The 12,144-nt window shown below is 38.2% G+C and overlaps 1 protein-coding gene across 2 annotated transcripts in view; it reads left to right on the plus strand.

Moving 5' to 3' along the window:
* The window catches only part of TRIM42 (tripartite motif containing 42), a 57,831-nt gene that overhangs the window by 29,197 nt on the left and 16,490 nt on the right, over positions 1 to 12,144 (plus strand). For both annotated transcript variants that reach the window (XM_007493953.2, XM_003341197.3), the window contains exons 3-4: positions 1,223 to 2,055; positions 10,305 to 10,526. In XM_007493953.2, the coding sequence (XP_007494015.2) occupies positions 1,223 to 2,055; positions 10,305 to 10,526 (1,055 nt within the window). The remainder of the gene's footprint in view (positions 1 to 1,222; positions 2,056 to 10,304; positions 10,527 to 12,144) is intronic.

Raw genomic sequence — 12,144 nt, forward strand, 5'->3', positions numbered from 1 at the left:
CTCTGGCACTTAACTAACCTATGCCACCTTGGGCAGGTCATTTTGCCTTTAAAGGCCAGAGTTTCTCCACCTTTAAAGTGAGGGAATTGGATTTGATGACCTTCAAGCTCATCTTCTAACTTAAAGCTATGGTCCTAAACTAACAGGCTTTCTTAAAAGCAGCAGAATTGGGAAGAACAAAATAAGTGAAAGAAAAAGAATGCAGAGAATCTAAAGGCACAAAAGAGAAATCAGAAAATTCACATTTTTGCTAAGGGTCAACCAAATATGTCAAGAAAATTGGTTTTATGGTGATTAATTTCCTGCCTGTTGATTCTTTCCTTTCCCCCTGCAAATGCTTAACTCAAAATACTTAGATAGCTGTCTCTAAAAATAAACAGGAATATTCCAAGGGGTTATTCTACAAGGTTCCACAACAAGTAAAATATGCTTAGGGACGACTAAAAGGCATAGTAAATAAAGCAGTGGTCCTGAAGTCAGAAAGACTCATCTTTCTGAGTTTAAATCTGGCCTAAGGTACTTACCAGTTGTGTAACCTTGGACAGATCACTTAATCCTGTTTGCTCTCAGTTTCTTCATCTGAAAAATGAGCTGGAAAAGGAAATGGCAAACCACTATATGGTATCTTTGCCAAGAAAATCCCAACTGGGATCACAAAGATAGACACAATTGAATAACTATTGAACAACAAGAATTATGGTTAAAACGATTATCAAGGGAAGTCTTGACCACTGGAGACAGCATACTCTAAGGTCCCTGACATTATTGTCCACATTTTACAAAGTGGTGAAACTGAAACCTAGGGAGGTAAAATGATTTGCCCTGTGAGGTGGTAGAATGTGTTATTAATTTCATTTTATAGATGAGAAAATTGAGGCTCAGAAGGAGTAAATAAATACTCAGCCATGCTCACTAATGTGAGTCAGAATTTTAACTCAAGGCTCCTGACTATACTTCCACTTAATTTTCCATTTGACCACTACAAGGAGAAAGGATCACAATGAAGCAATTAGCATCCTGAAGGAATTTAAAGGGGGTAGGGGCTAAAGGGGAGAAGTATTATAGAGCAAATTCCAAATTATACTTTATTCAGTGATGCTAAATGATGTTTTAGATGTTAATGGCAAGATAAGTTGCTCAGACTGGCTATAGTGTAGGGATGCCTCCTAAATCAGGGAAGATTAAAAAGTCTTTCATCTAAAGTTGAAATGTTGTTTTTCAGCACGACACGAGATTGATAACGACTTGATAGAATTCAGCATTCTAAAGAATTCTGTAAAATTCCAAAAAGACCAAAAAAGGAAAGAGATCCGAAGTGGATTCATAAGACTACGGCATATTCTTCAAGAAAAAGAGAAAGCCTGCATGGAGCAAATGGAGAAACTGGAAGGAAACAGGCAAAAGGAAATTAACAAATATGTGTGTACCACAACTCTTAAAATTAAGACAATGGATGGACTTCTTGACTTTTGTAAAGAAGCTTTAAAAGAGACAAGTCAGGTGGCATTTCTACAGTCAGCCAAGTCTTTAGTAGACCAAATAGACAACGGGCTCAGAAATATCTATCGGCCTGACCCACTGCTTAAGGCAGACTGCACAGTGGCTCTTCAGCTGAATTTTCTGGAGCTAGCAAATGCCTTAAACAGCCTTTTCCCTAACCGGCAGAAAGAGGCAGGTGATTCTCCACCTAGTCCCTACCCCATGCATCCAGAAATGATGATTTCTCGAAAAGTCACCTTCAGTACCCAAAACTTCACGGGCCGTCCAATATGTCAACGCAGCTGCTCTTCACAGTCCGTCCACTCAAACCCTCCTAACCAGGGCAAGACATTTCTTGAAGCATATGGGAGGACACAGTCCATCCCCACTTCCAAGGGCCCTGAAGGGTACTCTACCTACTGGGCTACACCTCATGAAAGCACATGGGGTGCTGACCCCTCAAAAATCCAGACCTACAGCAGCTTCCACAACTGGTACATCACCCACGAAGGGAATCTGAAAGTTCCAGGACTTATTGCCATCTACCAGACACTAGTGTATCCAAGAGCTGCCAAAGTAAGTCTTTTCTGTGTTATATTTCATAAGAGGTTGATGCGGGGGAAGGACAAAAAAGTGATGGAGGATATGCATACATAGGTTGACAGGAAAAGGGTCTGGGACTTCTCTATATTGCCTACAGAGTCTTTTGTCTAGAGTTCTTCCAGACAGGAAGTTCCCTGAGTAGTTTACCTATGGAGTATCAATCAGACTTTGGAGAATCTGGGAGAATAACTTAGCTTCTCTGAATAATTAATTTATTTCTATTCACTTAACGAGAAATACTGCAGACATTTAAGCAGTCATCATTTTCTCTTCAAGTAGGTAATCTTACTTGGGAGACCAAATCAAGGTCAGCAAGCTGTTTAAATCCTTGGGGTAGGGGTGGGGGGTGGGAAACCAAGCTATTCATATAGCTGAGAATTAAAAAGGAAAGGACAAAAAAAAAACAAACTTGTGAGCAGCTAAAATATATTTCATGATATAAAAGTGAAAATACTCTAGAGCTGTAGTTGGAAGGGACCTTAGAAAAGAAGGGACCTTGCCCAATCCCTCTCATTTATAAAATAAATAAAATTTAAAATTCTATACTTATAAAGTGTAGAAATTGAGAACAAAAAAATGTTGTGACTTGCCCAGTGTCACACATTTAACTAGTGGCAGAGTCAGTTTTTTAACTGTCCCAGGACCCACTGCTCACTCATTGCAGCATCATTGCTCAAAGTTTTTTGTTTTGGTTTTTTGGGGGTGGGGGTTACTTTAGACACATTTAAAACAAAGTTCATGTTTCCCACCCCAAGACTCATAGCAAAAACTAAATCTTAGGGAAGAAATAAGGAAAAGGATATAACTACGGGCAAAAGTCACTAACGGTAGCAAGAAATAACAAGTATCCTATCTAATAAGGAGAAAAGAGAGGCAAGAATCCTGCCATTTGTACTCTCCTTGTATTATACTTACTGATATACTTGCATATGCCCTAGTCCTAGTACTTATGTTGTTTTTCACCTCCATCTCTGACCCAACTACCTGGTAGAGTACCTTGTACAGAAAGCTCAATAAATGCTTGATGAACTGAATTATCTATTTTTTCCATCCATTGAGTCAGAGCAAGGAAGGGAGACTGTTGGAATAACCCTATGGAGCCAATACAGTTCTTAACATGTGCCAATGAGAGCTTAGAAATTGGTTCTCTTTGTCATTTGTTACTGGCCAAGCTCTCCTTCTTCAGGATTCCAAAGGGCCCTTTCCATGATTAGGATTGCAGAATAAGTTATCATTTTTTTAAAAAGAAAAATTTCAATCAACAAACATTTACTAAATACTTCCTGTGTGAAAGACTATGCTAGGTACTGTACCTATATGCCAAGTATATATATAGAGAGAGATATACACTGTATCTAAATACAAATATACCAGGAATGACAAAATCCCTACCAGACAAGTAGCTTCCATGCTAATGAATATTGATATTTGACTGAATGATTGGACTTGATCATGAATATCGAGGATTTGATTTGCAACTATCAAAGTGCTTTCTTAATAAAGATTCAGGTTTACAGCAAAACATGGTAGAAGCATGGTTGCTTCAAGGAACAAGATGTGAATTTCACTTTAAAAACACACAAACAAACAAACAAAAAAACCTTTATCTTCTGTCCTAGAATCAATAGGTCTGAAGGCAGAAAAACATAAGGATTGGGCAGTTGGGGGTAAGTGACTTGCCCAGGGTCACACTGCAGAGCTGAGGTCAAATTTTAACCCAGGACTTCCCATCTCCAGGCCTAGCTCTCTCTCCACTGAGACACCTGACTCCCCCTGACTTTCTCTCTTTTAACATCTGGTTGTGTTCTATCAAAGAGGAAACCATTCCACCTACCCATCACAAGGATGTGGAATTGTAAGCAGGAATAATATTGGTGCCTATTTTAATCAGTGAATCATAATTAATCAAAAAATATTTATTAAACACCTACTAGGCACAATGCAAAACACTCCAGATACAAAAAGAGACAGAAGACAATTTTTTCCCTCAAAGAATTTACAGTCTAATGGGGGCGACAAGAAGCAAACCAAACTATACAAAGTAAGCTAAATATAGAATAAGTAGGAAATAATTCAGAGAGAAAAGTAAGAATTTAGTAAATGTTTGCTGATTAAAAATGTCTTTTTTTAAAAAATGATAACTTATCCTGCAATCCTAATCACAGAAAGGGCACTTTGGAATCCTGAAGAAGGGGAGCTTGGCCACTAGAATTAAGAGAGGTTAGCAAAGGCTTCCTATTAAAGCTAGGGTTTTAGTTGGGACTTTACGCAAGCCAGGGAAGCCAGCATTCTAGGCATGGGGGAAAGCCAGAGAAAATTCCCATAGCAGAGAGATAGTGTCATCATCTTGGACACGCCAGGAGTAGGAGGTCAGTGTCACAGGATCAATGAGTACATGTGGAGGAAGTAAGGCACAGGAAGAGTGGAAAGGTAGAAGGGGGCTGGGTGATGAACTTTGAATGTCAGCCCATTTTCCAATTGATCTTGGAGATCATAGGGAGCCACTGGAGTTTATTAAGGAGGGGAAGATGAGGTTGTTGGACCTGCACTTTAAGAAAATCACTTGGGTGGCCCACTGGAGGATAAATTAAGTGTTGAGAGATCCATCAGCAGGCTATTTCAGTGGTCCAGATGTGATGTGATATGGGCCTGTGCTAGAATACTGGCAATGTCAAAGGAGAGAAATAGAGACTAATTTAAGTGATGTTTCAAAGATGGGCCTTGGGGGGAGGAGGGCAGGAAGCTAGGTGGTTCGCTGGATTGAGAGCCAGGCTTACAGACAGGAGGTCCTGGGTTCAAATGTGACCTCAGACAATTCCTAGCTATGTGACCCTGGGCAAGTCACTTCACCCCCTTACCTCTCTTCTACCTTAGAACCAATACAGAGTACTGGTTCTAAGACAGAAGGTAAAGGTTTAAAAAATAAAATAAGTTTAAAAAAAAAAGATGGGTCTTGGAAACAGCTCAGCTCTGGAGGATGAGAAATAGTGAGGAGTCTAGGATGACTCCTAGGTCTCAAGCCTGAGGGATTGTAATATGATAACTCTTGCCCTCTAGAGTAATAGGTAAAATGGAGGAGGTGAGGAGTAGGGACTGTCAGAGAGAAATTAGGAGAAAAGATAATGAGTTTTGTTTTGGATATGTTATGTTTAAGATGTCTACTGAATATCCATAAACAGGAAATATGAATGAATTAGCAGATGTCTTAGAGAAAATCCATGAACCATCCCAAATGCTGGAATTAGGTCTACCTGGACTTGTGATTAGATAACAGTGATTTCTTTTACTATCTTCTTTAAGAAATGCTTAACATATCAAAAGGATATTTTAAAAAACTAAACATAGAGATAAGATTTCCATCACAAGAAGTCAGTTCTGAGCCGGGGTTAATAAATCCAATTTGGAGATGAAAATAATAATAGCTAGAATTTCTATAATGCCTTAAAGTTTTACCAAAAAAAAAGTTACAAACACCTTATTCTATTTTTATATCAATCCTGGGAAGGATGTGCTATTATTATTCTCATTTTTCAGATGAGGAAATTGAGGCAACAGATGTTAAGTGATTTGTGCAGGGTCGTACAACTAGCTAGTAAGTATCTGAGGCTGGATTTGAATTCAGATCTTCTCAACTCTTGGTCTAGTATTCTATCATTGGCATCACACAGGATGGAATCATAAACAGAGTGGTAGGAAAACTGGATACAAATCCAGTTTCTGACATATACTGACATAACCTCACAGTTCTCTAGGTCAGTGATGTCAGACTCAAATAGGAAGAGAGAGCACCAAACTGGATATAGGAGCAGCTAGTTGGCTTTGGCAAAGGAACTTTCCTGCACTGAGAGTTCCCTACTCCAAAGAAATCATAATTTCCTGTGTCTAATAATAGCAATAGCTGATATTTCTATAATCCTTTAAGGTTTCAAAGCTTCCATATTCATCATCTTATGTGATAGAACATCCATAATGAGATAAGCACTTACAGGTCTTATGCTCCCATTTTACAAATAAGAAAACTATGGCTCACAAAGTCGGGGCTCATTCATGCCCACATAGCCTAGAAGTCTCAAAGGCATAATTTGAATCTAGGTCTCACTTGCTGCCAGATCCCTGGCTCTTTCTGTTACAGACAACTCGTTCCAAAAAACTACTGCTTAAATGAAGAAAAATTTGCTTATCAAGAAATCATGAACTCCCATACAATTTGCCAATTGTTACAGCAGTTTAGCTATTTTATCTGTTTCTATAAAGACACTCTTCTCTCATTGCAAGAAGCAATCATTTAAAAACTCTGAGCTCCACACAACAGAGAACAGTGTGGTCCACCAAATCTACCTCAAGGCTACTATTTGAACTTGGGGAAATTACGAAATTCTTCCATTTTGTTTCAGTTTAACTCCCAGTAAAATAGAATTTATATCTATTCACTATTCTTGGGCCAAAATAAGTGATTGCTATGCGGATGAGTGGCCTATGAACACTGGATTCATGAAATAAATTTGTCTGGGACAATGTTTTGCCTGGCTTTCAACTCTTCCATGCAAAGGCTCACTTTATCCATGGCAGAAAGATTTGCCTTAAAAAGGTGACTTGCCACATGGAAACTATGTGAAAAAGGAGGAGAATTGAACTTGTACAATATTTTTCCAATGTAATCTTATTACCGTTGAAGTAGGAATTGTAGAATGCCCATTTAGCAATCATAGAATATTTTAAATAAATTATATATTACTTTTTAGTTTGTATATGTATAGAAAGTTGACTTGAAATCAGGAAATAAAAGATAGGTATAAATAAGAATTTTTCTGATGGAAAAGGGCAAACAGTAAAATAGATTCTTGACCCCATAGAATTTAAAACCAGAAGGGATCTTAGAGATTATCTAGTTCTAAACCCTTCATTTTCCACATGAAAAGAAATATAGATCCAAAGTATTAAAATGACTTGCCCAGGGTTCCCTAGGTAGGAAGAAGCAAAGCTGGGTTTCAATCTCAGGTTCTCTGACTTCAAAACCTCTATTAATTATACCATCCTTTTCCAATCTCCTGTAATATTTGCAAAAGTCCTTTGGAAGATGAAATACACCATGATATCCTCAAGTTAGAAAATGATGCTTAACTCTGCTGGAAATGAAAACCCAAACTAATAGGGGTTCATCAATATAAGAAGAATTCAGGAGTGAGTCTATAATGGCAGCTAAGCCTTAATATGGGCAGATTTAAAGAGTCTCATTTAGAGAATACAAGAAACAGCATGAAATAGAGGCATTTGGTCTTGGAATCTGGAAGACTCATGTTCAAGTAAGCCTCTGGTTCATTCTAGTTCTGCTAGACTTTAGGCAAGACATTTAATTTCCCCATGCCCTAGGCAAATCTCTGAAACTAAGTTGCAGAACAGTTGGCTATCTACACTGGTAGAGGGAGTTTCCTGACCAATTTCAGAGAAGTACAGATCGATCAATCAATCAAATATTTACTATATTCCAGACATTGTATGAGGGAAAACAGAGAGAGGGAGAAGGGACAGACAGAGAGACGAAGACAGAATAAAACAGAGACACACAGAGAGAGAGAGAGAGAGGAAGGAAGGAAGGAAGGAAGGAAGGAAGGAAGGAAGGAAGGAAGGAAGGAAGGAAGGAAGGAAGGAAGGAAGGAAGGAAGGAAGGAAGGAAGGAAGGAAGGAAGGAAGGAAGGAAGGAAGGAAGGAAGGAAGGAAGGAAGGAAGGAAGGAAGGAAGGAAGGAAGGAAGCAAGGAAGCAAGGAAGCAAGGAAGGAAGGAAGCAAGGAAGAAGCAAGGAAGCAAGGAAGCAAGGAAGAAGCAAGGAAGCAAGGAAGCAAGGAAGCAAGGAAGAAGCAAGGAAGCAAGGAAGCAAGGAAGAAGCAAGGAAGCAAGGAAGAAGCAAGGAAGCAAGGAAGCAAGGAAGCAAGGAATCCCTTAAAACTTAGTCCCAGGAAGGACTAGCCTTAAAGCCTGAAAATCTTTGGATCAAGCCCCACTTCTAACATATACTGGCTGGGTTACACTAGGCAAGTCATTTAAATTCCTAATGCTATAGGCAACTCTAAGGCTATAACTGCAGAGGAGATGCCAATATACATTGGAAGAGAGAGTTTTCATTCCTGGGAGAGTTCAATAGGCCTATGAAAGCATAGGTTCAATCCCAATTCTTAACTCTCCATTGTAGTGTAGAGCCAATCCCAGGTTCTCAGAGAATCTAAGCAGAATCCCAGAAGAAACTTAAGTTTTAGCAAGTTCAACCAGCCTGGAATGGCTTTGAGTAGAGAATCTGAACAAGAAACTATACCTGAGGTTTGAAGATCAACTAGGCTAAACAATGAATCATTACCAGTAAGTTGACACCAGTAAGTGTTTTTTTTTTAATTCCCCCTCCCCTTTTTTTAAACTCTCACTTTCTATCTTAGAATGGATACAAGTATCAGTTCCAATGCAGAAGAGCAATAAGAACTAGGCAATTGATATTAAATGACTTACCCAAGGTCATATAGCCTAGAAGTTTCTGAGGACTGATTTGAACTCAAAACCGCCTGTCTCTAGTCCTGGCACTGAATCACCTGAACCACTTAGCTACCCCATGTGCTATATTCTTTAACCACAGAAATCTAATTACCAGTGAAGGGGTATTGCCAATGAAGATGTATAGTCATTAAGAATAAAAATAGCTTTAAAAGGGTAGAATTTAATTTACATACAAAATAACTCATATATAAATTATATATATATATACATTATGTATCAATTACAATTATGAGTTCTTGATTAAGAAATTAGATTGCTTTGGATGGGGGGGATATGCCTAACCAATTAATTTTGATATCAAAAAGACTTGGAAAACAACCTTTGCTGCTCCTATTAGAGAAAAAATAATGGGCTGGATGGCCCACAAAGGGTGAGTCAATGCAACATTTCTTACATTCTTAAAATACTTAAAAAAAAAAAACATAGTATTTTGGCACCATTTCAGCTGTGTGGATCCCTTTAAGATAGGGATCCACCAGCTCTGAAAGCTCCTGTTAAATTTTCAGAAGAGCATTTTCACCATGAAAATCAGCAAAGGCTATAAAATCAGGACTTGATTTGTTGTTTTGTATACATATAAGTTTTGTATAAATTCTATAGATTTAAGAAAGTGATGAAAGGAATGCTAATAATGTAGATTAAATTTCAAAGTCTGTCATGCTTAAGTTTTTATCCTCCAGAGAGACTGTTGTTAAACATTTACTAGCACACCCCTGAGCCCACAGTGGTTCCAAGGGCAGAATCTTATTAGAGGACCTACGTTCATATTCTCCTGGCTCTGATACTTACTATTTGTGTAATATTAGGGAAATTACTTAACCACTCTGGACCTCATCTGTAAAATGAAGGAGTTGGATTGATGGATTCTGATGTCCCTTCTAGCTTTAGATTTATCCTCTACTTAACAACAAGATATCAGATCAACATCCTCTCTACCCTTTTGTGCCAATCTCCTTACATCTGGCCAGGGGCAGCTAGGTAGCACAGTGGACAGAAGACCTGAGTTCAAATCCAGGCTCAGAGACCCTATCTTTGTAACCCTGAGCAAGTCACTTACCTCTTTTTGCCTCGGTTTCCTCATCTATAATGGGATGGAAAAGGAAATGGCAAACCACTCCAGTATCTTCAAAAAAACAAAACAAAAAAAAAATGGGATCTTCACTTCACTTTACATCACTGTATATAAGAAGTCTTTCCATGTTTTTCTGAATCCATCTTCTTCATAATTTCTTACACAAAACAGTCTTCCATCACATTCCCAAGCCATAACTTTTGTTCACGCATTCTCCCATTGACATGCAACCTCATAGTTTATTATTATGTTAACATATTTGAATAGCCTTTGAATAGTCCTTTCAAAATTTACAGTGATCTCTACACAGAAGCCTTGAGAGCCAGATAGTGCAAAGCGTCATTATCTCCATTTTATGAATGAAGAAACTGAGGACAAGGCAGGTTAACATACTTGTCCGAGGTTTCATAGCTATTAAGTGTTCAATCCAAAGGTCATATATGAAGGCCACATTATGTTGGTCTTTGTTAAGCCACAAGCTCAGTGCCGTAGATACTCAAATTAAACCACAGAGATCTTGCTGAATAAATGAACTTTTGGGAGGGAGTGGAGTAGGAAGGAAGAAACTACAGTCTTGCCTACTAGAATCATGTGGTCTTTTTCTTCATAGATTTACTGGACATGTCCCACAGAAGATGTGGATTCTTTCGAGATGGAATTCTATGAACTTAGTATTTGCTCCAATAACATACGGACAGAACTTTGTGGACACATACAGGACATAATGCAACAGAACCTGGAGCTACATAATCTAACTCCGGGCACAGAGTATCTATTTAAAGTCCGTGCAGTCAATGACAATGGACCAGGAGAATGGAGTGATATGTGTAAGGTATGGTGAGCATTCTCTCTTTGTTGCTTTTCCTTATCCAGTTCCTTTTCCTAAATATGCCTTTGGATATCACCCTTGCACTGGTCCTGGGAAAGAAAGAGGTCTGTAGCTTCACCAGACTGAATAGGGAACCCAATAATTGTCCCCAAATTACTGGGTTGTCCTCATCTAACTTCTAAGTGATTTTTCTGTACAGTTCTCCTTATTCAACCTTAGGTAACACATGCTGAATAATAATAAAAGCATAGAATGTTAGAGTGAAAAACAACTTCAAGGATTATCTTATCTGATCCCCCTACCTCATTTTACCCATGAAAAAGATAAGGTCTAAAGAAATTAACATCAAAGTACATCATAATATTCTAAGGTAAGAGAGTCAGAATTGGTCTTTTTAGTTATAACAGAATTTACAAAAAAAACAAAATCTCCCCAATTTGAAAGGTTCTGTGGAGGCTACCAGTTGCCACTGTTGAATTGTTTCAGTCATGTACAACTCTTTGTGACCCCATTTTGGATATTTTTGGTAAAGATACCTGAGTGGTTTGCCATTTTCTTCTTCTCCTCATTTTAAAGATAAGGAAACTGAGGCAAATAGTTAATTGACTTGCCCAGGATTCCATAGCTAGTAAGTGTCTGAGACTGAACATGAACTCAGGTCTTCCTGACTCCAGACCTGGTACCCTATCCATTGAATCACCTAGCTGCCCCTGCTGACTATATTCTTATTGTTATGAAATTGGTCCTGACATCACACTTTCATCTGCCCTTCTACAGCTTCCAGCCAATTCTTCTGGGTTTTCTGGCACCCAGCAGACTAAACCTATTCCCTTTCAGCAAGACAATTCTTTAAGGACTTGAAGACAACTCCTAAGACTTTTTCTTTTCCAGGCTGAAAACCCCCAGATTCTAATTGATACTTTCCAGAACCCTCTCCATCCTAATCAACCACCTCTGGATACACTCTGATTTGTTAATTAATAAATCAATAAGTAAACATTAAGCACTTATTCTGTGTCAGGGTGCTAAGCACTAAGAATACAAAAAGAAGCAAAAGATAATCCCAGTCCTTCAAGACAACATCCCTCTTAAAGCATAGCTCCAGAACTGAAAACCATTCTCCAGATGTGGTCTGATTAGTGATAAGTGGAACAAGCCTATCCCTTCCTCATCCTGAGCACTATATGACTCTTCTTCTTTTTCTTTCTTTTTTTTGTTGGAATGTTTCATCTATATTTTTTTATTTTAATAAATTTCCACATGTTTTCCAAAATTATATGATCCAAATTATCTCCCTCCCTCCTCCTAGAGCAGGCAAACAATTCAATCTGGATTATACCTGTATTATCACAAAAAATGTCCCCAAGTTATCCATTTTGGTAAGAGAAAATTCTCAACCATATAGAATTCTTTTTCATAAGTACCTCAGAATTGTCTTGAATCATAGTATTGCTGTTAGTAAAAGTCTATTGCATTTGATCATTCCATAATATTGCAGTTACTGTGTATAATATTCTCCTGGTGCTGTTCATTTTACTCTGCACCAGTTCATGTAGGTCTTTCTAGCTCTTTCTGAAATAATCCTGTTCATCATTCCTTATAGCACAAAAGTATTCCATCA

The sequence above is a fragment of the Monodelphis domestica genome, chromosome 4 (genome assembly GCF_027887165.1).
Source record: "Monodelphis domestica isolate mMonDom1 chromosome 4, mMonDom1.pri, whole genome shotgun sequence".
NCBI classification, from domain to species: domain Eukaryota; kingdom Metazoa; phylum Chordata; class Mammalia; order Didelphimorphia; family Didelphidae; genus Monodelphis; species Monodelphis domestica.